This window comes from Triticum aestivum, chromosome 5D (assembly GCF_018294505.1).
Source record: "Triticum aestivum cultivar Chinese Spring chromosome 5D, IWGSC CS RefSeq v2.1, whole genome shotgun sequence".
Classification (NCBI taxonomy): Eukaryota; Viridiplantae; Streptophyta; class Magnoliopsida; order Poales; family Poaceae; genus Triticum; species Triticum aestivum.
In genome coordinates this window covers 495,719,846-495,746,629 of record NC_057808.1, presented here as the reverse complement: position 1 = coordinate 495,746,629, position 26,784 = coordinate 495,719,846, and the positions used below count along the sequence as shown (strand labels likewise).

The 26,784-nt window shown below is 45.6% G+C and overlaps 2 protein-coding genes across 2 annotated transcripts; both read right to left on the bottom strand.

Annotated features, from left to right (window-relative positions):
• Nucleotides 1-6,843: 6,843 nt before the first annotated feature.
• Nucleotides 6,844-11,304, bottom strand: LOC123123149 (YTH domain-containing protein ECT3). The gene is made up of 9 exons (XM_044543605.1): nt 11,164-11,304; nt 10,668-10,744; nt 10,380-10,536; nt 10,184-10,239; nt 9,587-10,015; nt 8,609-9,172; nt 8,284-8,496; nt 7,896-8,042; nt 6,844-7,495 (listed from the first exon to the last, which is right to left on the bottom strand). Exons 1-9 carry the CDS (start codon nt 11,192-11,194, stop codon nt 7,241-7,243), a joined length of 1,929 nt encoding a protein of 642 aa, XP_044399540.1. The 5' UTR covers nt 11,195-11,304; the 3' UTR covers nt 6,844-7,240.
• Nucleotides 11,305-13,455: 2,151 nt separating this feature from the next.
• Nucleotides 13,456-17,556, bottom strand: LOC123123148 (YTH domain-containing protein ECT3). Its single transcript, XM_044543604.1, has 9 exons — nt 17,380-17,556; nt 16,891-16,967; nt 16,660-16,801; nt 16,398-16,453; nt 15,849-16,307; nt 15,049-15,579; nt 14,747-14,959; nt 14,441-14,587; nt 13,456-14,003 (listed from the first exon to the last, which is right to left on the bottom strand). The coding sequence occupies exons 1-9, from the start codon at nt 17,405-17,407 to the stop codon at nt 13,803-13,805; spliced, it is 1,854 nt and encodes a 617-aa protein (XP_044399539.1). The 5' UTR covers nt 17,408-17,556; the 3' UTR covers nt 13,456-13,802.
• Between the last annotated feature and the right edge of the window lie 9,228 nt (nt 17,557-26,784).

Genomic DNA, 26,784 nt, shown 5'->3' with positions numbered 1-26,784 from the left:
GATTATGAGATATGGCAGATGGACGTCAAAACGGCATTCCTTAACGGCTTCCTTAAGGAAGAGTTGTATATGATGCAGCCGGAAGGTTTTGTCGATCCTAAGAATGCTAACAAAGTATGCAAGCTCCAGCGCTCAATCTATGGGCTGGTGCAAGCATCTCGGAGTTGGAACATTCGCTTTGATGAGATGATCAAAGCGTTTGGGTTTACACAGACTTATGGAGAAGCCTGTGTTTACAAGAAAGTGAGTGGGAGCTCTGTAGCATTTCTCATATTATATGTGGATGACATACTATTGATGGGAAATGATATAGAATTCTTGGAAAGTATAAAGGCCTATTTGAATAAGTGTTTTTCAATGAAGGACCTTGGAGAAGCTACTTATATATTAGGCATCAAGATCTATAGAGATAGATCGAGACGCCTCATTGGTCTTTCGCAGAGTACATACCTTGACAAGATATTGAAGAAGTTCAATATGGATCAGTCCAAGAAGGGGTTCTTGCCTGTATTGCAAGGTGTGCAATTGAGTACGGCTCAATGCCCGACCACGGCAGAAGATATAAAAAAGATGAGTGCCATCCCCTATGCCTCGGCCATAGGGTCTATTATGTATGCCATGCTGTGTACGAGACCTGATGTAAACCTTGCCGTAAGTTTGGTAGGAAGGTACCAAAGTAATCCCGGCATGGAACACTGGACAGCGGTCAAGAATATCCTGAAGTACCTGAAAAGGACTAAGGATATGTTTCTCGTTTATGGAGGTGACGAAGAGCTCGTCGTAAAGGGTTACGTCGACGCAAGCTTCGACACAGATCTGGATGACTCGAAGTCACAAACCGGATACGTGTATATTTTAAATGGAGGAGTAGTAAGCTGGTGCAGTTGCAAGCAAAGCGTCGTGGCGGGATCTACATGTGAAGCGGAGTACATGGCAGCCTCGGAGGCAGCACAGGAAGCAGTCTGGATGAAGGAGTTCATTACCGACCTAGGGGTGATTCCCAATGCGTCGGGCCCGATGACTCTCTTCTGTGACAACACTGGAGCTATTGCCCTTGCGAAGGAGCCCAGGTTTCACAGGAAGACCAGGCATATCAAGCGTCGCTTCAACTCCATTCGTGAAAGTGTTCAAAATGGAGACATAGATATTTGTAAAGTACATACGGACCTGAATGTAGCAGATCCGTTGACTAAACCTCTCCCTAGGGCAAAACATGATCAACACCAGGACGCAATGGGTGTTCGATTCATCACTATGTAACTAGATTATTGACTCTAGTGCAAGTGGGAGACTGTTGGAAATATGCCCTAGAGGCAATAATAAATGGTTATTATTATATTTCTTTGTTCATGGTAATTGTCTATTATTCATGCTATAATTGTATTATCCGGAAATCGTAATACATGTGTGAATACATAGACCACAACGTGTCCCTAGTAAGCCTCTAGTTGACTAGCTCGTTGATCAACAGATAGTCATGGTTTCCTGACTATGGACATTGGATGTCATTGATAACGGGATCACATCATTAGGAGAATGATGTGATGGACAAGACCCAATCCTAAGCATAGCTCAAAGATCGTGTAGTTCGTTTGCTAGAGCTTTTCCAATGTCAAGTATCTTCTCCTTAGACCATGAGATCGTGCAACTCCCGGATACCGTAGGAGTACTTTGGGTGTGCCAAACGTCACAACGTAACTGGGTGACTATAAAGGTACACTACGGGTATCTCCGAAAGTGTCTGTTGGGTTGGCACGGATCGAGACTGGGATTTGTCACTCCGTATGACGGAGAGGTATCTCTGGGCCCACTCGGTAATGCATCATCATAATGAGCTCAATGTGACTAAGGCGTTAGTCACGGGATCATGCATTGCGGTACGAGTAAAGAGACTTGCCGGTAACGAGATTGAACAAGGTATTGGGATACCGACGATCGAATCTCGGGCAAGTAACATACCGATTGACAAAGGGAATTGTATACGGGATTGATTGAATCCTCGACATCGTGGTTCATCCGATGAGATCATCGTGGAACATGGGAGCCAACATGGGTATCCAGATCCCGCTGTTGGTTATTGACCGGAGAGGCGTCTCGGTCATGTCTGCATGTCTCCCGAACCCGTAGGGTCTACACACTTAAGGTTCGGTGACGCTAGGGTTCTAGAGATATGAGTATGCGGAAACCCGAAAGTTTTTCGGAGTCCCGGATGAGATCCCGGACGTCACGCGGAGTTCCGGAATGGTCCGGAGGTAAAGAATTATATATAGGAAGTCCAGTTTCGGCCACCGGGAAAGTTTCGGGGGTTATCGGTATTGTACCGGGACCACCGGAAGGGTCCCGGGGGTCCATCGGGTGGGGCCACCTATCCCGGAGGGCCCCATGGGCTGAAGTGGGAAGGTAACCAGCCCTTAGTGGGCTGGGCGCCCCCCATGGGCCTCCCCCCTGCGCCTAGGGTTGGAAACCCTAGGGTGGGGGGCGCCCCACTTGACTTGGGGGGTAAGTTACCCCCCTGGCCGCCCCCCCCCCCTCCAGATGGGTTCTAGGCCGCCGCCGCCCCCCCCCCCCTCCCAGGGGGCCTATATAAAGGGGGGAGGGAGGGCAGCAACATTTACAGCCTTGGGCGCCTCCCTCCTCCCCTGCTACACCTCTCCCTCTCGCAGACGCTCGGCGAAGCCCTGCCGAGATCCCGCTACATCCACCACCACGCTGTCGTGCTGCTGGATCTCCATCAACCTCTCCTTCCCCCTTGCTGGATCAAGAAGGAGGAGAGGTCGCTGCACCGTACGTGTGTTGAACGCGGAGGTAACGTCCGTTCGGCACTCGGTCATCGGTGATTTGGATCATGGCGAGTACGACTCCATCAACCACGTTCATTGGAACGCTTCCGCTCGCGATCTACAAGGGTATGTAGATGCACTCCTTTCCCCTCATTGCTAGTATACTCCATAGATGGATCTTGGTGAGCGTAGGAAAATTTTAAAATTATGCTACGATTCCCAACAACCAACTCCCAGCCTGCACAAGGATCCGCGCCAACCAGCACCTCCGGCAAGGTCCAGGACCACCCGTGATGGTCGTTGCCTACCCAAGGGACAACCTTGCGTCGATCAGATCCACCTCTCCTCTCCACTGAAAATCCCAGATCGGCACCATCAGGAGAGTACTGTCGCTCGTCGCGCAGCACAGGGGTAACCGACCGCTCGCTACTCGCTAAGACTTCATCTTGGCTGAGCCATCGACGCGTCGCCACCAGCCTGCCTGTGGGAACTCGCCGCCACCTCCAGTCGGTGCCGCCACCACCCGAACGAGCCACCTCTCTGCTGCCAGAGCCCGCCAGGCCAACCGCGCCACCATCCCGCCTACCGAGCGCCGGCCACAAACCCTCACCTCCACCTGGGGCAGATCTGGCCTGGTTTGATCCCCATCACAACAAGAAACACCAAGTTACACCAGCCTGCGTGCTCCACCATGACGCGCGACCACCAGCCAGCATCGCCACCCAACACTGCCTCCAGCCTGCGCGAACCGTCGAGCTCCGATGCACCGGCCACATAGAACTATCATCAGGGCCGAAGAGGAGTCCCCCCTCGGCTTTCACTCCAAGCGAGGGCAAGAGGGATCCCGCCGTCGCCGACACCACGCGGGCTTTGCCCGGCGACGGCAAGGAGGGGGAGTGGGGGCCCGAGTCCGGCGGCTAGGGTTAGATCGCCCAGGTCACCCGGGGACGGGGGATATCTTGATACTAAATATGTCTCGTCGATGTTAACCCTGTTAACCCGAGACTGTCGATCTTCTTTGTGAACTTGATTGAAAATGACAAAAGAAAAATCTGAAATTTTGGACAGAAGAATCTAAAATACAGTCTGAAGCCTTGGCCCCAGCAAGTTTTGTGATGTATGATAAAAGCAAACAACGTTAGATCAATTCACATGTACAAACTCTATTACTGGCGTTCTCATACACTAGGGGCATGTTTGGTTGCCTGCATGAGGCCCCACCCAGGCCCGCGCGGGAAGAAAACGACCTGTTTGGTTGGCTGCATACGCTGTTGGGCCTGCATGGCACGATGTTTAAAGCACTGCTGGGCCTGGCTCCCTGGGAATGAAAATGACAAAAGAAAAATCTGAAATTTTGGACAGAAGAATCTAAAATACAGTCTGAAGCCTTGGCCCCAGCAAGTTTTGTGATGTATGATAAAAGCAAACAACGTTAGAACAATTCACATGTACAAACTCTATTACTGGCGTTCTCATACACTAGGGGCATGTTTGGTTGCCTGCATGAGGCCCCACCTAGACCCGCGCGGGAAGAAAACGACCTGTTTGGTTGGCTGCATACGCTGTTGGGCCTGCATGGCACGATGTTTAAAGCACTCCTGGGCCTGGCTCCCTGGGAACACTCGAATTGGCAGTTTCTCCAGGACCAGGCCCGAGCGGTGCACGTGGGCGGCGGAGGCTGCACGCGCACGACCACTCTCGAGAAGCCGCGTTGCTTCCCGAAGCGCCGGCAGTTATTAGCCTCATCGCCCCTCACCGCTCCCTCTCCCCACTCTCCCCCGCTCTCCCAACTCTCACCGGCGGCGGCGGATCGGAGCAGAGCAAGAAGACCACCGGACTCCATCACCGGCGAGCGGATCATCACTTGGCCCACGGCAATGGCGGTAAGCACTTCTCTATGTTCGTCATGCAATACTTTTTCCCGTTCGATCCGGCGATAGATTCGATCCACGGCGGAGGGGAATGGGGAATATAGGTAGATAAGCATGTAGAGGTAGTTCATACTAGTTCATACGAGTTCATAGTACTTCAAACTAGTTCATGCAAGATTGGAATAGAGGTAGATGCGGATGCAGAAGGGGGATTGGGGGATTGGGGGATTGGGGGTACACAACGGACACCGGCTCACCGCGGCGGTCGTCACGGGCGTGCGGAGCGGCGGGTCGAGCCGCTGGCCTTCATCTTCTTGTTCATCGCCGTGCGGCGCGGCGGGTCGTCGTCCTCGGCGGAGTCGAGGTCGATCTGCCAGGTACGACGGCCTGGCTCCGGCGCCCTCGCTGGCATCTGCACCGGTTCTTCCTCCTCCTTAGGCTCCCCACCGATGACCGCCGGCGGCGCGATTGTCATCTCCCAGTACACTGCGGCACGACGGTCATTAGGAGCCCAGTAGTTCTTGTACTTGCACCACTTCTTCCTCTGTTTAGCGTCGTCGGAGACGGCCTGATTCATGGCCCAGCGAATGATGTCAACTGCCATCGCGCTCTTCGCTGGGTCAGGAATCAGCGTCTTCAGCTCTTGTGCAGTGGCCCTCATGAGCACTGCATCAGATTCCTTCTGGATGTCAGGCATGGAGCCGAAGTTCGAGCACACCTCCATGGTGTTCTCGAACTTGGTGCGGTCACCAGCCGACCACCCGAGAAAGAAGGCCCTCCAGCCAATACCCCAAGGGAAGGGGTTGGAGCTGGAGCTAGAGCTCATGGCGATGGAGAGGAGGAAGGTTGACAGTGAGAAAAGATAGGGGGTGGGTAAGTATAGGTGCGCAGGGTGAGTAAATATAGGGGCGATGGAGAGGAGGAGAAGAGTGACAATCAAGCCATTTTAACTACATGCTCTTCAATAAGCCATGAACTCTGTGCTGTGTCTGACTCCATGAATTGTGTGCAGATCGAAGAGAGCAATGAGATGGGCACGGAGGTGCTCCCGGCCGTTGACAACAAGGGCAAGCAGCCCCTTCATCCAATGCCCGACGAGGTCGTGCTGCGGCCCAACGCCGAGGAAGAACCGAAGACGCCTGAGGCTGGCGACGACGAGCGCATGGAGGAGCCCGCCAGCAACAAGCGCCGCAACTACAGCCACTGCCATGAGGAGGATGGCCCAACTCACTTCTGCAAGGTCATCCTTGCACCGAAGCTTGAGTGCATCCCCATGCCCCTGGACTTCACCAAGCACTTCTTCGCGGTGCCGACGGAGTTCAAGCTCAGGAACAACACCGGCTGCTCCTGAAAGGTGATGGTGAAGCTGATGAATGGCAGGGTGACCCTGGATCAGGGTTGGGCCACCTACGCAACCGTTCATCGGATCAAGATCGGCTATATGGTGACGTTCAAGCTCCTCACTCCCGACACCCTCAACGTCATCATCTTCGACGACGATGGCATTGAGGTCGTCAACAAGTGCGGGAAGCACGACGAAGCCTTTGCCACCAAGGACTAGGGCCGGGGCACCTCCTTCCTAAGTACTATCGAGTCTGCTTTGAACTGTTTATGTTTATGGTTTATGCGTTGAACTGTTATGAAGTGTGGTACTGCTTATCTAAATATGTTGTTAAGTAGTTGATCCTCTGTTTATATCTGCTCTGCTTATGATATGTGCTACATGTTTGTGCCAAAGTGTGCTGGTAACCTCACCAACTAGCCAAAGAGGTTACCACACACCAGGCGTTGCATACAACCAAACACCATGCCTTGGGTTTGTCCACTAACATGCAGGCAACCAAATACCAGGCAGGCAAGAGGGCATGCAGGCAACCAAACAACTTGCAGATGGTGCATTTAAGGCTGCATTTGCATAGCCAGGCTGAGTTGAGAAGGCTATGCAATGCAGCTACTATAGACTACGGCAACCAAACACGCCCTAGTTCGTTCTCTGTGTCACTGTGTGCAAGTGCTCGTTATTCTTTTCGGAGATGAAGATCATAAAGTTCACAATGAAGACATACAACCCCTGGCTTTGCTGCTACCTTGGTGTCGCCACAACAGCAGAATTTCCATCTAGGGCAAATAATCTACTGAAAACCAGATCGGCGTGGCAAAGACAGCATGGCAAAAACAATACTCCGTACAACTGAAAAACTGCTAGCATTCACTTCCAATATAAAAGATGCACCACAATCATAATCGTTGGTTGCACAAGGCTTACACATCTAAAACCCCACCCCTAGGTACAACTCCTAATGCCATTTCCAAACACGAAAACACCTCACCAGAACAAGAACTGAGCTCTAATCTCCGTACCCACCCCAACCACCAGACTCCAGAAATAGCGAAGATACTACAGAAGAGCAGAACCACCCAAAGAAAAGAAAAAAGCCTCTCATTGAATCCTCAATCGCCTCAGACTTGCACCTTTCTGCAACCCACAAGCATATCCAACTAGCAGAATCTTGAATTCCTTCAGCCACGGCAACGCTTCCTCACCCTGTATACCTCGAATGGATGATCAAATGACTTGAGCAGCGGAAATCAACAGCCAACTGCGACCGCTGCCGGGCTTGCGTCTGTTGGGGCAACACCATTTACAGCCCCTGCCGCCACACCGTTTTCCACCACAGGGTTTTTCTCTCCTAGGACCTTGAGTTCCTGCAGCCCCTGCTTTGCATCAACATCTTGATTTTCAGTGTTGCTGGTAGAAAGCGGCTTTTTGTTCATGATCCCCTGCTTCCCATCGACATCTTGGTTTTCAGTGTTCTTGATAGAAAGCGGCTTTTTGTTCATGATCTGCAAGACCAGTAAAGGATGTTGAAGTAAGTACGGCATTTCTTAGAGCTGAAGCTTGATTGGAATATTTTCAAGAAAAAGAAACTTGATTGTGATCAGACTAGACTAGGTACTAAATTTCAGAAGGATACCATGGAATTCACCAGGATCAAGCTGCCATAACAAAATTGCATTACCAGAAAACAAATATAGACTAGCAAGTAGTCCTCTTATCACACATATGCTGCAAACATTTGCATGGTAAAGTAAAAGGCACTCATATGCTACACTGATGTAGTTCTCAGTAGTTTGGACTTCTGGGAGGTCCAAAACAGTGTACTCGTATGAAGAATTGCAAACAAAACTATCTAGCCGTAAGATTCACCAGTTTATTAGATAAAGTATGCTGCTATCCATGTACCTTCTCCAGTGGCTGCTGTCGCTTGGATTTCTTCTCTTGCATTATCTTCTCACGGTTATCATAAAAGCCAAAGTCATCCAACATGGATGTCTTGCAGACATGATCCTTGAAAATCTTTAGCACCTGAAGGCCTTGCTCAAGTCTAACCTGTAGACAACACGAGAAAAGCAGGTCAAAACCCTACTGAGCACAGCATTCTTAGAGCTAAACATGCAAAGTTTTAAGAACAAGTTGTCAATTTTTAATAGATCGCAGTGTCATTGATGACTGTTCATATTACATATTACATGATGCAAGCGCACTGAAACGGACTGCCATGGTGTACCACCAGAAACTTTACTCGAAGAGATTCGCAAAAGATGGAAGCATTCAAGTCTACAGTTCTCACCTCCTGGGTATCTCTGCTGTTTGTCACTGGTTTGTTTTCGTTATACTCAAGAATAATGTGCTTCAATAGAGTGTTGGGAATGTCCTTCACAATGTGCCACTTGACGGGGAAGCAGCCAGTCCACTTGTCTTGCTGCCAGTATTCAACTGTCTTGTTGAAATCAACCTGACCAACCATCTCGGCAAGTCCAATGAACTGACCACTGGTGTTGACCTGGGAAAAAAGAGGAACGAGGAAAGATGCATCAGATCCAGCAACCACTATGAAGACTGTTCAGATAGAGAAAACAAACTGTTTTAGCTGCACAGAACTATTATGCACTTACAGAGAACAACAGAAATACAGGTGAATTGCTTGACTTGTCTTTAGCTGCTTGATAAGCAGCATCAAGCCTTTTATTTCCACTGGGGGTGCTTGCCCAAACATTGTACTTGATGCTCTTGTGAACATCATCCTCACTGTAAGATTTTATAACGAAGAACTTGGCATCTGAGTAAGTTTCAACAAAGTCAGCCTTGTTGTACTGATCCTGCACAACTGCATTTGAGGCGTCGCCAGTAGAAAGCTCCTGTCCTTTTGCAGGTGCAACAGCAGCTTCTCCAGCACCCTGTTCATTTTTAATGACAGTGCTTCTTGGCCCTCTCTTCAGCTCATTCAAGCCATCTATGTTCTCATTACCGAAACGATATGATCCATAGGTTTTTGGTCTGGGCTTGTACTTTCCATCTGACAGTACATTCCACCCACCATACATACCAGAGCCATAGAGGTGAGATCCATACCAATAGTCAGGTGCATATGCATTTGCATTGTACATGACACTAGAGTACATGGAACTCATGTACCCAGGTGTCTGTGGCCCCATTGCTGAGTTTTGCCCAAGCAATCCCTGCAAGATATGTCTCCACGTTGTGACACTCATGAACAGGCCATTTCAATACATAAAACATATGAGCTTACAGATATGCATAATACAAAATTTTCACTTTGACCTGGCAAAATTAATTATGGAATGTGCCCTCAGATAACCCCAATGATATGCAGCTAATTACAATGACATACATCACAAACCATCCAAATAGGTGCTTTCACAAATGGTATCAAACCATATTGGTAGGATCAAGCAACAAGCAGCAATACTCAAAATTATTGAAAATATATAGCTACTCATAATTGCTGAAAATCTGTGATGAAGACATCTGAACAAAGACCAGAAAGCTACACAGAAATAGCTCTCTGGGGAAGGACAATATGCACACCAGAATTGAGAAAGCAGTAACGAATTCTGATTCTTCGACTGTACCTTGGTTTTAGGATTAGAAGCAGTTGATGTAGTATTTCCAACAGGGAGTTTCTGCTGAGTATGACCACCATACGATGGATAAGCAGCTTTATCACCATGGTTCTGATAACTAGCTGAACGCCCACTTGGTTTCACAGGGTATGTGGTTTTCTTCAGACCTGTTGAACTATCAGTGCTGTTTGAATTGGCCTTGGAAGCATCCACCAATCCAGGCTTCTGATAAGCAGCAGGTGCAGCAGAAGCATCCTTCTGCGGTAAAGGATCTGATTTGCCAGCATTAGGCTTGTATGCTGGCTTAGTGGTGCTAGCAGTCTGTGGCTGGAGATACGTGGACGGGTACTGGTAATGCTGAGATCCGTACATCTGCGCATCATACCCAGACGAAGCAACACCATACTGAGGATAGCAATACATGTCCCCATAAGCACCCTGCAGAAAACCAACAGGCTTAACTAAGTCGTCCTAACACACTTGACATGCAGCGAAAATCTTCAAGATGCTTTACAGTGGCGGTTAGTTTTGCAGGGCCGGCCATCCGATTGAAGCAGGCAAACCAAGTGTCTGCAATGTATGTAAAGTAGAGGATATAACACTCACAGGGTTAAGTGACTCTGCTCCGTCAAGGCCCACATACACAGAATAATCCCCCCAGCCTGCAAATCCCAAAAGGCATTGCCATCAGACTATCACCAATTTCAAACAAATATTTATAATTTAACTACAAATTCGCACTGCGATGACTAATTCAGCAGAAACAGACAGTGACAGGCTACATGGTGCCTTGGTGCCTCACCTCCATAGTAATACTGGTAGGCGTCAGCGCCAGCACCATACATGTTGGCATTCTTGTAATCCTGCTGCCCCATGGCTGGCCACTGCCCCGCCGACGCCACCTGAGGGTTTGGAGACGCCACCACGCCGTTCAGCCTGCCATTGGGTGCTGCCGAGACCTGCGCCGTGATACAAATTCAGACTATGGAACACCACCATAACATCATCACAAGGACAGAGCACGCCCACTACAACACCATCACGGCCACGCAACAAGATGGTACAGGCTACAGAGAACGGCGGGTCATACCTTCCTCTGCGCATCTTTGCCCTGGCCGGCCACGCCCTTGGGATCCAGCGACAGCGTGTGCAGCAAATCCGCGGCGTCTGCATCACGACAGGTCAAGGGGAACCGATGCGGACATGTCCGAAATCCAAACAGGCAAACGAATCCACCCACAAAACAACCACCAGGCTGCGTAGAATTCTAAGCGCTACCAGCGAGTACGCCCCCCAAATCACAAGGAAACAGAGCTCCGTACACACGCTCCGGTCGCGGCCGCAACCTCGGCCCGACGAGGAAACACGCCTACGGCCTGCCCCCGGCAAAAACCTCCACGGGCAAACCCCTCCCGAATCCCGACGGAAACCTCCGCAGACCGGAGAAACCAGACCAGGCGCCGGGAGATCCGGCCGCGGGCGACACGCCCAGACACCCACCCGAAAAACCCAACGGAAATTCGAAGAAAAAAAAAGCGCAACCAAGCCAGCGGGACAGCGGAACAGCGCGACGGGTAAAAGGATACGGTCGGCGGCGTGAGCGGCGGCGGGGGCCATGGCGGCGGCGGTCCGGCGCGGCGCGGGGCGGGGGGGGTAAAACCCAGAGAAACCCTCGCGGTGGATGGGGGCGGGGTGGGGTGGGGTGGGAGGAAAGAAAGAAAGGCGAGGGGAACGAGTGGAGGGAGGACGGCGTTAAGTATTTCGCCGTGGGGTTTGGAGTTTTAATGCTTTCCTTCCCGCTTGCTTTGGATTTTTGCGGTTTACTGCTGGCGTCCGTCCATCATCTATCGATCCATCCATCGCGTGGGCCTCCTGGGCCTTTTGGGCTTTTCGTTGGAGTGCAAGTGTGGCATGTGTTTGTCGAGGGGGGCCGCTTCCGTGCACACGTTTCGATCTGCGACTGACTTGTGCCCCTCAAAAAAAAAAAAAACAATCTGCGACTGACTTGTAGCCCTACTAAAAAACAAAATCCGTGACTGACTCTGAGGTTGTTCAGAACTTCATATCTACTCAAAATCCCCTAAAAAAATAGATGAACTCAGAGACAAAAACATGTGTCCTGGTGAAAAAATGAAACAATAGCATGTACATGTAAGAATTTCAATTTTTGTGTGTAAAAAGCAAAATGTTCACTGCAAGTTTCTTGGACATGATGTCTGCTGAATACTATGCGTGATGGCGTGAGTGATGTTTGTTTCTTGTACCCAGTACCGAAAAAGGGTTCACAGCTTTCTAGGGCAAGAGATATTAGGCTCTCGAATTATACATCCACCTTCCTTCTATTTGTAATAAAATTACTTAAAGATGACACGATTTATCCCGACTTCTACGGTCTGTTATATGTTAGTATATAAAAGACGAGAAGAATTTCATGGTTTCGGGTTTTCAAAGGCCTGCGGACATGGGCAAAACAATGGCTAGGGCCCAAAATTCTTTTATTTTTTGGAACAGGGGTCAAAATTCATAATTCCGTTGTAAATGTTTCATTCTAAAAATCTAAATCTGAAAAAAAAAACATGTATAAGTATTTGAAAGATCTAAAATGCGCACACAAACCAACGGAGCAGCGAAAGAATACGGTCAGCGGCGAGGACCATGGAGGCGGTCCGAAGGGTCACGGCGTGTGCCGGCGCGAGGGGTAAAACCCAGAGAAACCTTCGCTATGGATGGGGGGGGGGGAGGGGAGAGGCGGCGCCACAACCTGGGAGAAACGAGTGGAGGAAGGATGGCGTTTAAGTATATCATCAGGGGGTTTCGAGGGTTTTGATGCTTTCCTTCCGGCTTGCTTTGGACTAGTGTTGGGGCGCATGATTGCGCGTCGCCTAAAATGAAGGTGTGTGCTTGTTTCTTCATCTTTTTTGAAGAAAAAAAAAAGAAAAACAACTACCCTCACCTTCATCTCACAAAAGAAAGAGAAAAACTTTCTTACCTTAGCCAAACAGTAGATGGCACGTGGCCTTCACATCCATCTCGATAAGAAAAGAAAAATCATCTCCATCTTAAAAATAAAAGAATAATCAAAACATTCCTTGAATAGAAAACCCGTTACCCCCGCAGCCAACCAGTGGATGCCACTTGGCTGGTAGCTCGCCCTTTCTCTCCCCTTATTAATGGGTTCATTTTTTGCGCTTTAATGTTGTCCATAGATTGATCATGTGGGCCTCCTGGGCCTTTTGGGGCCTGCTTCCGTAAACGCGTTTTGATCTTCTTTTTCTAGAAGGTGCACACGTTTGGTTGTTCTGAACTTCAGGTGATCTACTGCTCACAAAACTCAACAACAACAAGAACTACAGCTCAAAAAAAATTCAGATGAACTCCGAAACAAAAACATGTAGTATATTCAAACTTGTAAAAAAAGGAAACAACATGTGGTTCTTACAATTTCATTTTTCCTGTGTAAAAAACAAAATTGTGTGACAGCGTTTGGTTCTTCTACCCAATAATTGACAAGGGTTCACAGTTTTCTGAGGCAAGAAAATTAGGCCCTGAAATTATCCATCCATTTTCCTTCTTTTGGACTACTAAGAAAAGGAGCAAGAACTTCTACAGTCTGTTATATCCAAAACGAGAAGAACTTCAAGGTTTTGAAAATGCAAAGGAGAGGGTCAAAAAATCTTAAACATTTTAGATGTTATATATTCAAAAGATGCAAGTTTTTCTGAAGAAAAAAACATGTGCAATTACAATCATTTTCAGAAGTTTTTGAAACTTCCAAACACCACTCCAGGTTATTATTTTTCAAAAGAAAGCTCAACGTGGGCCAAAGTCGCACAGAACATTGTTCAAGGAAACATGAGACGCATCTGGCACGAAGTACATAAACACTGAAACAGACAAGTTACTTCTTGCAAAACCAGTACAAATCACCACACCTAGGTACATTTTCTACCGACGACAAGATAAAAAAAGACAACACACCACCACCCCAGATCAACAAATGATGATCTCTATCTCCTACCAGACGAACTCAACTCCAAGATAGAGAAATAATAATACAGGGGGGAAATCTCAAGAGACACCTAATCATATCCCTCAAACTTTCTGCAAAAACACCTACGGAACCCCAACAGAGCCCTGATTGCCTCCAACAGTTGAACTGCGCCAGCCTCCTCCAAAACTCCCAAGCTGTCATGTCACCTTACTCACAACTCAACAGACAAAAATATCAGCAGCCATTTGCGACAGCCAAGCTTGCGGCTGTGGGGTTAGCATCTTTCGGGGCAACGCCACTCACGGCAGCCGCCTCCACATTGTCTTCCACCGCAGATTTGTTCTCTCCGGTAACTTCAGGCTTCTGCGATTCCTGCACATTGCCGGAATCATTTTCGGTGTTGTCAACAGTAGGCAGCAACTTCGGACTCGTGATCTGCATAATAATCAATAAAAGAAGTTTGAATGAGTAACATGACAGTTTTAACAACTTCATCCTTTCTAATAGGAGATAAGTTGATTGAATCAGGGAAAGGACTCAGCTGAAAGGAGGTCATGCAAACTACCAAAGCTGAAAACGGAAGTCCTTACATTTTACAAGGAAGATGGCTACAACACTGCTCACACCACACACAAAAAAACTAGGAACACTCTAAAATGGCATATAACTACAATGTAAGCTAGCACAAAGAATTACCCTTCACCAGATCTCTAAGAGGCTGCACCAACAACCTAAACTAACATGCTACTCCCTCCGTCTGAAAAAACTTGTCCCAAGCTTGTCTCTCAAATGGATGTATCTTGCACTAACTTTGTGCTAGATACATCCATTTGAGGGACAAGCTTTTTCGGACGGAGGGAGTATGTATTTACCTTCTTCAGTTGAAGCTGCCGCTGTGATTTCCTCTCTTGCATTATCTTCTCACGGTTATCATAAAAGCTGAAGTCATCCAGGATGGATGTTTTCGAGACATGATCCTTGAAAATCTTCAACACCTGAAGCCCTTGCTCGAGCTTGACCTGCAGTACGTATGGGAAAGAAAGACATTAAGCACAGTTTGACACCAACATGCAAAATTTGCGAACACCTATAAAGATGTCATAATAACAGCAGCATGCCTCAGACTTATTAAGGCTTCTTGGTATTACAACAATGAGATGTACAGGCACTATTCTCACCTCCTGTGTGTCTCTGCTGTTTGTCACTGGTTTGTTTTCATTATACTCGAGAATGATATGCTTTAACAAGTTGTTGGGAATATCCTTGACAATGTGCCACTTGACAGGGAAGCAACCAGTCCACTTGTCTTGCTGCCAGTGTTCCACCGTCTTGTCAAAATCAACCTGGCCAACCATCTCAGCGAGACCAACAAACTGCCCACTGGTGTTAACCTGAAAAAAGAACATCATACTCGTCAGCTTACCACAAACTTGTTGATAATGCAAGACTTCTGAAAAGAGCACAAGATCTGAAAACTTACAGAGAAGAGAAGGAATACAGGAGAATTGACAGATTTAGCTTCCAGATAAGTACTGTCAAGCTTTTTATTTCCATTAGGTGTGCTAGCCCAAACATTGTACTTGATGCTCTTGTGAACATCATCCTCGCTGTACGACTTAATAATAAAGAATTTGGCATTTTCGTAAGTGTCAGCTAAGTCAGACCCGTTGTACTGATCCTGCACAACTGCATTAGAACCATCAGTAGCAGAAACATCCTGTGCTTTGACAGCTGTTGCAGCAGCAGGTCCAAAGCCCTGTTGGTTATTAGAGAGTCCACTCCGTGGTCCTCTCTTCAACTCATTCAAACCATCCAAGTTTTCATTGGGAAATCCATACGATCCATACGCTGTCCTCCCTCGGGGCTTGTATTTTCCATCCGACAGATTATTCCACCCACCATACATTCCTGGCCCATAAAACTGGGATCCATACCAAAAGCCACCGTAGGCATTGCTGTTGTACATTCCATTAGCAGCATACATTGAAGCCACCGGTGAGTTAGGTAAACTCTGCAAATATGTCCATTTTAAACAATCAGTATCTGAATGTACAAATTAATACAGCTGCAGGTTATGTTGAATTCAGCAATTAACAGAAGCAGTCAAAGTGCAAGGTGACATGGCAGGAATCAAACTCAGTAAAGCACAAGCATTCAGCAAGCCACAGAGGTGCAGACATTAAACAACAATGCTTAGAGTTACTAATATTCTGTGGCACAAGTTTTTGAGAAATGATCAATAAATAAAACAACAGGTTTAGTGGCAACAACAGTACGTACCATCAGAGGAGGAAGAGGTTGAGTATTCTGATTCTTCGACTGAACCTTGCTTTTAGGATTTGAATCAGTTGAAGTAGGATTGCCACTAGAAGGCTTCTGCTGTTTTCCCTGGTAGATTTGGCCACCGTACCATGGATAAGCTGGTCTGCTACTTTGGTTCAGGTAACTACCATTGTTCCCACTTGGGTTCAGTGGTGTGGATGTCTTCTTCAGACCTTTTACCTCATCAACGCTGTTTGCAGTGGCTTTGGGAGCACTGGCTACGGCATGCAGCGGATCAGCAACAGTGGAGGAAATATCCTTTGACGGGGCTAGCTTGTCAGTTTTAGACTTGTATTGTGGCTTACTGGCAGTATTCTGGGGCTGGTGGTATGATGATGGGTACTGATATTGCTGTGACCCATACATCTGACCATCATGCCCATATTGAGGATAGCAGTACATGTCACCATAGGCACCCTGAAAACCAATATTCGCCGTGTCAATCCAAAGAGGGCCAGTCAACTGCAATTGCCAAAAACCTTGTGATGTCGGAGGTGTAATACTCACAGCGGTAGGTGTTTCCACTCCATCCTGATTCAAGTACATGGAATAATCACCCCAACCTGCAAAAGCAAAAAACGGTGTCAATAATATTATACGAAGATGCAGTCTATGTAATTGTGCTTGTAAGTGACAAATACTACACAATCATCCATATACAGGGTAAATCATTAAAACAATGCAGGGTGATTTATAAAATTGCAATCCCGTTACTAATTCACCAGAAACAACATAAACTAAATAGCACAATTGGGCATTAGTGCTTCACCTGCGCAATAGTAAGCAGCAGGGTAGGCGCCATAATACATGCTTGCATCGCTGTAATCCTGAGGATTTGCCCACTGCTCAGCCGCCCGTGGCTTCCCAGTCGCCGCCACACCATTCAGCTTGCCGCCCAGCCCTCCGGACGCCTGAAAAATAGAAAGCGGGCACAGATAGGTTCAGCACACGGTGACTCAATAAGATGTGATATTATGTTGCAGAGAGAAGCGGATCACACCTTCTCCTTCGCCGCCGGCGCGTCGATGGCTTCAGCCTTGGCATCAAGGGATAGCTTCTGCAGCAAATTCGTAGCCTCTGCAGCAAGGGCGGTCAAGGAAATGACACAGGCGTGGACTAGAGATTCGAAACAAAGATTCAAGATTCCAGCCAAGAAACGGCGCGGTCAAAAACACCACGAGATCACGCTCCTCGCAGGAAATTACACGCCTTTCGAGGGGAAAGCGGGAGCACCAGACAACAGCCGCAAGAAAATAAAACAGAAAATAAAAAGTAATAATTCTAGCAAGTAAATCGGCTTGGAATCGTCCAGAGCACCAGGGGATGCACTTGAGCGAAGAAATCAAGCAAGCCACCGGGAGACCCGAGCAAACTAGCCGGAGATCCGACCAGCCGTCAGAAACCAACCAGAGAACTCGAAAAAAAAAGCAAAAAAACGAGAGAAGGCAGTGGGGACAGAGGTGCGGAATATATGTAGGTGTAAGGATACGGTCGGCGGCGGCGGCGGCGGCTGCCATGGCGGCGATCCGGAGGAGCGGGGTGGCGGCGGCGCGGGGAAAAACCCTGGGAGAAACCCTAATACGTTTGGTAGGTGGGAGAGGGGGGGGGAGAGAGAGACGGAGAGGAGAGATAAATAATTCGGCGAGGGGTCTCTGCCTCGTGTTTTCTATGGCCCGGATCGTAGGCCGATGTGTTTGGGCCTAGAGCCCATTCCGTTCGCAGCATGTTCTCCTCGTGACCTCTGAGTCAGATCCTTCGTCTAAAACATGATCTCTTCCTTCACTACGATGTTTTAGATATTTCAATATGGACTATGTTCAAACTAAAATGAATGAATAAATACATCAAAACATGTCTACATACAACCAATTCAGAAAAAAAAACATAAAGCATCTTATATTTGTGAATGGAGGAGGTAGTTATTATTTCTCAACGTAAAAGAATTATCTTATATTTAAAAATAAGGGCTAAACTGTTTATATGTATCGACATAGTTCTTGTTAAGGTAGTTTTTCCTAAGGGAAATAGAGTTTCATCCAATCCATATTACTTGTCATTGAAACGGATGTATCTGGACATATTCCAGTTCTAAATTCATCCATTTCAGCAACAAGTTATATGGATCAGAGGGAGTACATTGGTTAAACAAAAAGGGAATTATAACATAGTTGGTGAATCTACAAGCATATGTGTTTACCGTGGTTACATCCATATGATTTTTCATGCATAGAACATATTAAGGACGCAAGAAGAGAATAGTGGGAGAAAAGGAATGGAAATAAGAAACAACATACCAAACAGAATCCTTGGCGCGTGGATAACATGCTGACACACTGGGCATAGTCATGCCGACTTTGCCGAGGGAGTTGAGTATGCAAGGGGCCCATCCATGTGGGGCCACACGCGTAATATGGATGAGGCTCTACATGCTCACAAATAGTTCCGGATGGAGCCACACAGGTATTCGTTTTTTCTAGTTTTTCTTCAAAAAAACCATAACAAGTGGGGGGTTTCACATGTTTGATTATCTGAAAGTTCGTTTTTTAAAGGATCAAAATACAAAAAGTTTATCATACCAGAAGTTGTAATTTCAATTTTTAAAATACCAAAAGTTGAAACTTGAAAGTTACAAAAAATCCAGAAAGTTCTCAAATTCCAAAGGTTGGGACAAAAAATCAAAAAGTTAATACTACATTTTTCAAAAGTAACAAAAAAGAGGGAAACATCCAGAAATGGAAAGAACCCGAAATGGGAAACACCATAAGATCATGCCATTTGACTCCTTGCAAGAAATTGCAATTCTTTCAGGGAGAAGTTGGAGCATCAAACAACAACCGCAAAAAAAAGGGATAACCTAATTCTACGAGCAAACGGGTTTGGAATCGCCCAAGGCACAAGGGATGCACTATAGCAAGGAAATAAAAGGAAACCATAATGAGACATGAGCAAGCAACCCGAATATCTGATTAGTCGCCAAAAAATCGAGGAACTCAATAAACCAAAAAAGAGATAAAGTAGGGGAACATAAGAGGGGAATATACATGTATATGAGTATATGGATGGCAGCGACAGCCACGTTGATGATCTGGGGTAGCGGGGTGGCGGCGACACGGGGAAAACTATGGGAGAAACCCTAACAAAGCGACGCTTAGTAGGTGAGGGAGCAAGAGGGATGGGCAATAGATATATGGTTCAGCCAAGTATATGTCATCTCCTTGGGATGTTCACCTCGTGTTTTCTTCCGTTTGTTATGGGCATGGATCATAGGCCAACATATTTGGCCCTATGAGCCCAATCCATTGGACAACGGGTTTTCCTCATCCAAACGTATCTGTCATGCAGAGACTTGTCAAGAATCATGGATGATTGTGAATGTTGTGGTTCTTTCCAAAGATGCTCATCTTGGTCCCTTTACAAGAACCACGCAGTTGTTACTGAAGGAAATATGCCCTAGAGGCAATAATAAAGTTGTTATTTTATATTTCTTTATTCATGATAAAGGTTTATTATTCATGCTACAATTGTATTGATCGGAAACTTAAATACATGTGTGAATACATAAACAAATACCGTGTCCCTAGTAAGCCTCTACTAGACTAGCTCGTTGATCAAAGATGGTTAATGTTTCCTAACCATAGACATGTGTTGTCATTTAATAACGGGATCACATCATTAGGAGAATGATGTGATGGACAAGACCCATCCGTTAGCTTAGCATATTGATCGTTCAGTTTATTGCTATTGCTTTCTTGATGTCAAATGCATATTCCTTTGACTATAAAATTATGCAACTCCCGGATACCAGAGGAATACCTTGTGTGCTATCAAACATCACAATGTAACTGTGTGATCATAAATATGCTCTACAGGTATCTCCGAAGGTGTTTGTTGAGTTGGCATAGATCAAGATTAGGATTTATCAATCCGAGTATCGGAGAGGTATCTCTGGCCCTCTCGGTAATACACATCATAAGAAGCCTTGCAAGCAAAGTGACTAAGGAGTTAGTTGCAGGATGATGTATTACAGAACGAGTAAAGAGACTTGCCGGTAACAAGATTGAACTAGGTATGAAGATACCGACGATCGAATCTCGGACAAGTAACATATCGATGGACAAAGGGAATTACGTATGTTGTCATAAGGTTTGACCGATAAAGATCTTCGTAGAATATGTAGGAGCCAATATGGGCATCCAGGTTCCGCTATTTGTTATTGACCGGAGAGGTGTCTTGGTCATGTCTACATAGTTCTCGAACCCGTAGGGTCCGCACGTGATACGTCTCCAACGTATCTATAATTTTTTATTGTTCCATGCTATTATATTATCTGTTTGGATGTTTAATGGGCTTTATTATGCACTTTTATATTATTTTTGGTACTAACCTACTAACCAAAGGCCCAGTGCAAATTGCTGTTTTTTGCCTATTTCGGTGTTTCCAGAAAAGTAATATCAAACGGAGTCCAAACGGAATGAAACCTTCGGGAGAGTTATTTTTGGAACCAACGCAATCCAGGAGACTTTGAGTGGACGTCAAGGAAACAACAAGGCGGCCACGAGGTAGGGAGGCGCGCCCCCCACCCTCGTGGGCCCCTCGTGGCTCCACCGACCTACTTCTTTCACCTATATATACTCATATACCCCGAAAACATCCGAGAGCACCACGAAACCCTATGTTTTCTATGGCCCGGATCGTAGGCCGATGTGTTTGGCCCTAGAGCCCATTGCGTCCGCAGCATGTTCTCCTCGTGACCTCTGAGTCAGATCCTTCGTCTAAAAACATGATCTCTCCCTTCACTACGATGTTTTAGATATTTCAGTATGGACTATGTTCAAACTAAAATGAATGAACAAATACACCAAAACATGTCTACATACAACCAATTCAGAAAGAAAAAAACTTAAAGCATCTTATATTTGTGAATGGAGGAAGTAGTTATTATTTCTCAACGTAAAATAATTATCTTATATTCAAAAATAAAGGGCTAAACGGTTTATATGTATCGACATAGTTCTTGCTAAGGTAGTTTTTCCTAAGGGAAATAGAGTTTCATCCAATCCATATTACTCGTCACTGAAACGAATGTATCTGGACATATTTCAGTTCTAAATTCATCCATTTCAGCAACAAGTTATATGGATCAGAGGGAGTACATTGGTTAAACAAAAAGGGAATTATAACATAGTTGGTGAATCTACAAGCATATGTGTTTACCGTGGTTACATCCATATGATTTTTCATGCATAGAACATATTAAGGACGCAAGAAGAGAATAGTGGGAGAAAAAGAATGGAAATAAGAAACAACATACCAAACAGAATCCTTGGCGCGTGGATAACATGCTGACACACTGGGTATAGTCATGCCGACTTTGCCGAGGGAGTTGAGTATGCAAGGGGCCCATCCATGTGGGTCCACACGCGTAATATGGATGAGGCTCTACATGCTCACAAATAGTTCCGGATGGAGCCACACAGGTATTCGTTTTTTCTAGTTTTTCTTCAAAGAAACCATAACAGGTGGGGGGTTTCACATGTTTGATTATCTGAAAGTTCGTTTTTTAAAGGATCAAAATACAAAAAGTTTATCATACCAGAAGTTGTAATTTCAATTTTTAAAATACCAAAAGCTGAAACTTGAAAGTTACAAAAAATCCAGAAAGTTCTCAAATTCCAAAGGTTGGGACAAAAAATCAAAAAGTTAATACTACATTTTTCAAAAGTAACAAAAAAGAGGGAAACATCCAAAAATGGAAAGAACCCGAAATGGGAAACACCATAAGATCATGCCATTTGACTCCTTGCAAGAAATTGCAATTCTTTCAGGGAGAAGTTGGAGCATCAAACAACAACCGCAAAAAAAGGATAACCTAATTCTACGAGCAAACGGGTTTGGAATCGCCCAAGGCACAAGGGATTCACTATAGCAAGGAAATAAAAGGAAACCATCATGAGACATGAGCAAGCAACCCGAATATCTGATTAGTCGTCAAAAAGTCGAGGAACTCAATAAACCAAAAAAGAGATAAAGTAGGGGAACATAAGAGGGGAATATACATGCATATGAGTATATGGATGGCAGCGACAGCCACGTTGATGATCTGGGTAGCGGGGTGGCGGCGACACGGGGAAAACTATGGGAGAAACCCTAATAAAGAGACGCTTAGTAGGTGAGGGAGCGAGAGGGATGGGCAATAGATATATGGTTCAGCCAAGTATATGTCATCTCCTTGGGATGTTCACCTCGTGTTTTCTTCTGTTTGTTATGGGCATGGATCATAGGCCAACATATTTGGCCCTATGAGCCCAATCCATTGGACAATGGGTTTTCCTCATCCAAACGTATCTGTCATGCAGAGACTTATCAAGAATCATGGATGATTGTGAATGTTGTGGTTCTTTCCAAAGATGCTCATCTTGGTCCCTTTACAAGAACCACGCAGTTGTTACTGAAGGAAATATGCCCTAGAGGTAATAATAAAGTTGTTATTTTATATTTCTTTATTCATGATAAAGGTTTATTGTTCATGCTAGAATTGTATTGATCGGAAACTTAAATACATGTGTGAATAGATAAACAAATACCGTGTCCCTAGTAAGCCTCTACTAGACTAGCTCGTTGATCAAAGATGGTTAATGTTTCTAACCATAGACATGTGTTGTCATTTAATAACGGGATCACATCATTAGGAGAATGATGTGATGGACAAGACCCATCCGTTAGCTTAGCATATTGATCGTTCAGTTTATTGCTATTGCTTTCTTGATGTCAAATACATATTCCTTCGACTATGAGATTATGCAACTTCCGGATACCAGAGGAATACCTTGTGTGCTATCAAACATCACAATGTAACTGTGTGATCATAAATATGTTGGGGAACGTAGTAATTTCAAAAAAAATCCTACGCACATGCAAGATCATGGTGATGCATAGCAACGAGAGGGGAGAGTGTTGTCCACGTACCCTCGTAGACCGAAAGCGGAAGCGTTAGCACAACGCGGTTGATGTAGTCGTACGTCTTCACGATCCGACCGATCAAGTATCGAACGCACGGCACCTCCGAGTTCAGCACACATTCAGCCCGATGACGGCCCTCGAACTCCGATCCAGCCGAGTGTTGAGGGAGAGTTTCGTCAGCACGATGGTGTGGTGACGATGATGATGTTCTACCGACGCAGGGCTTCGCCCAAGCACCGCTACAGTATTATCGAGGTGGACTATGGTGGAAGGTGGCACCGCACACGGCTAAAATATCAAACGATCAATTGTTGTGTCTTTGGGGTGCCCTCCTGCCCCCGTGTATAAAGGAGCAAGGGGGGAGGTGCGGCCGGCCAGGAGGGGCGCGCCAGGAGGAGTCCTACTCCCACCGGGAGTAGGACTCCCTCCCTTCCTTGTTGGAATAGGAGAAGGGGGGAAAGAAGTGGAGGAGAAGAAGGAAAGGGGGGCGCCGCCCCCCTCTCCTTGTCCTATTCGGACTAGGGGGGAGGGGCGCGCGGCCCTTGCCCTGGCCGCCTCTCCTCTTCTCCACTAAAGCCCACTATGGCCCATTAACCCCCAGGGGGTTCCGATAACCCCTCGGTACTCCGGTAAAATCCCGATTTCACCCGTAACACTTCCGATATCCAAATATAGGCTTCCAATATATCAATCTTCATGTCTCGACCATTTGGAGACTACTCGTCATGTCCGTGATCACATCCGGGACTCCGAACAACCTTCGGTACATCAAAACTCATAAACTCATAATATAACTGTCATCGAAACTTTAAGCGTGCGGACCCTACGAGTTCGAGAACTATGTAGACATGACCGAGACATGTCTCCGGTCAATAACCAATAGCGGAACCTGGATGCTCATATTGGCTCCCACATATTCTACGAAGATCTTTATCGGTCAGACCGCATAACAACATACGTTGTTCCCTTTGTCATCGATATGTTACTTGCCCGAGATTCGATCGTCGGTATCTCAATACCTAGTTCAATCTCGTTACCGGCAAGTCTCTTTACTCGTTCCGTAATACATCATCTCGCAACTAACTCATTAGTTGTAATGCTTGCAAGGCTTATAGTGATGTGCATTACCGAGTGGGCCCAAAGATACCTCTCCGACAATCGGAGTGACAAATCCTAATCTCGAAATACGCCAACCCAACAAGTACCTTCGGAGACACCTGTAGAGCACCTTTATAATCACCCAGTTACATTGTGACGTTTGGTAGCACACAAAGTGTTCCTCCGGTAAACGGGAGTTGCATAATCTCATAGTCATAGGAACATGTATAAGTCATGAAGAAAGTAATAGCAACATACTAAACGATCGAGTGCTAAGCTAACGGAATGGGTCAAGTCAATCACATCATTCTCCTAATGATGTGATCCTATTAATCAAATGACAACTCATGTCAATGGCTAGGAAACATAACCATCTTTGATCAACGAGCTAGTCAAGTAGAGGCATACTAGTGACACTATGTTTGTCTATGTATTCACACAAGTATTATGTTTCCGGTTAATACAATTCTAGCATGAATAATAAACATTTATCATGATATAAGGAAATAATTAATAACTTTATTATTTCCTCTAGGGCATATTTCCTTCAGTCTCCCACTTGCACTAGAGTCAATAATCTAGATCACATCGCCATGTGATTTAACATCAATAGTTCACATCATCATGTGACCAACACCCAAAGGGTTTACTAGAACCAATAATCTAGTTCACATCGCTATGTGATTAACACTCAAAGAGTACTAAGGGGTGATCATGTTTTGTTTGTGAGAGAAGTTTAGTCAACGGGTCTGCCACATTCAGATCCTTATGTATTTTGCAAATTTCTATGTCAACAATGCTCTGCACGGAGCTACTCTTGCTAATTGCTCTCACTTTGAATATGTATCCAGATTGAGACTTAGAGTCATGTGGATCAGTGTCAAATCTTGCATCGACGTAACCCTTTACGACGAACCTTTTTGTCACCTCCATAATCGAGAAACATATCCTTATTCCACTAAGGATAATTTTGACCGCTGTCCAGTGATCTACTCCTAGATCACTATTGTACTCCCTTGCCAAAATCAGTGTAGGGTATACAATAGATCTGGTACACAGCATGGCATACTTTATAGAACCTATGGCTGAGGCATAGGGAATGACTTTCATTCTCTTTCTATCTTCTGCCGTGGTCGGGCTTTGAGTCTTACTCAATTTCTCACCTTGTAACACAGGCAAGAACTCTTCTTTGACTGTTCCATTTTGAACTGCTTCAAAATCTTGTCAAGGTATGTACTCATTGAAAAAACTTATCAAGCGTTTTGATCTATCTCTATAGATCTTGATGCTCAATATGTAAGCAGCTTCACCGAGGTCTTTCTTTGAAAAACTCCTTTCAAACACTCCTTTATGCTTTGCAGAATAATTCTACATTATTTCCGATCAACAATATGTCATTCACATATACTTATCAGAAATGTTGTAGTGCTCCCACTCACTTTCTTGTAAATACAGGCTTCACTGCAAGTCTGTATAAAACTATATGCTTTGATCAACTTATCAAAGCGTATATTCGAACTCCGAGATGCTTGCACCAGTCCATAGATGGATCGCTGGAGCTTGCATATTTTGTTAGAACCTTTAGGATTGACAAAACCTTCTGGTTGCATCATATACAACTCTTCTTTAATAAATCCATTAAGGAATGCAATTTTGTTTATCCATTTGCCAGATTTCATAAAATGCCGCAATTGCTAACATGATTCGGACAGACTTAAGCATAGATACGAGTGAGAAACTCCCATCGTAGTCAACACTTTGAACTTGTCGAAAACCTTTTGCGACAATTCGAGTTTTGTAGATAGTAACACTACTATCAGCGTCCGTCTTCCTCTTGAAGATCCATTTATTTTCTATGGCTTGCCGATCATCGGGCAAGTCAACCAAAGTCCATACTTTGTTCTCACACATGGATCCCATCTCAGATTTCATGGCCTCAAGCCATTTTGCGGAATTTGGGCTCATCATCACTTCCTCATAGTTCGTAGGTTTGTCATGGTCAAGTAACATGACCTCCAGAACAGGATTACCGTACCACTCTGGTGCGGATCTCACTCTGGTTTACCTACGAGGTTCGGTAGTAACTTGATATGAAGTTACATGATCATCATCATTAGCTTCCTCACCAATTGGTGTAGTAGTCACAGGAACAGATTTCTGTGATGAACTACTTTCCAATAAGGGAGCACGTACAGTTACCTCATCAAGTTCTACTTTCCTCCCACTCACTTCTTTCGAGAGAAACTCCTTCTCTAGAAAGGATCCATTCTTAGCAACGAATGTCTTGCCTTCGGATCTATGATAGAAGGTGTACCCAACTGTCTCCTTTGGGTATCCTATGAAAACACATTTCTCCGATTTGGGTTTGAGCTTATCAGGATGAAACTTTTTCACATAAGCATTGCAACCCCAAAACTTTAAGAAACGACAACTTTGGTTTCTTGCCAAACCACAGTTCATAAGGTGTCGTCTCAACGGATTTAGATGGTGCCCTATTTAACGTGAATGCAGCTGTCTCTAATGCATAGCCCCAAAACTATAGTGGTAAATCGGTAAGAAACATCATAGATTGCACTATATCCAATAAAGTACGGTTATGATGTTCGGACACACCATTATGCTGTGGTGTTCCAGGTGGCGTGAGTTGCGAAACTATTCCGCATTGTTTTAATTGAAGGCCAAACTCGTAACTCAAATATTTTACCTCTGCGATCATATCGTAGAAACTTTTGTTTTTGTTACAATGATTCTCCACTTCACTCTGAAATTCTTTGAACTTTTCAAATGTTTCAGACTTGTGTTTCATCAAGTAGATATACCCATATCTACTCAAATC

What these genes read in the sequence shown, in the direction of transcription:
- LOC123123149 (XM_044543605.1), bottom strand. Translation starts at nt 11,194, where the DNA reads ATGGCCCCCGCCGCCGCTCACGCCGCCGACC. An exon ending in GAGCAGAGTCACTTAACCCT is followed by an intron (nt 10,016 to 10,183) that starts GTGAGTGTTATA and finishes GGTTTTCTGCAG; the next exon opens with GGTGCTTATGGGGACATGTA. An exon ending in GACAGCAGCCACTGGAGAAG is followed by an intron (nt 7,496 to 7,895) that starts GTACATGGATAG and finishes CTGGTCTTGCAG; the next exon opens with ATCATGAACAAAAAGCCGCT.
- LOC123123148 (XM_044543604.1), bottom strand. Translation starts at nt 17,407, where the DNA reads ATGGCAGCCGCCGCCGCCGCCGCCGACC. An exon ending in TGCTGCTTACTATTGCGCAG is followed by an intron (nt 16,454 to 16,659) that starts GTGAAGCACTAA and finishes TTGCTTTTGCAG; the next exon opens with GTTGGGGTGATTATTCCATG. An exon ending in AACCTCTTCCTCCTCTGATG is followed by an intron (nt 15,580 to 15,848) that starts GTACGTACTGTT and finishes ACATATTTGCAG; the next exon opens with AGTTTACCTAACTCACCGGT.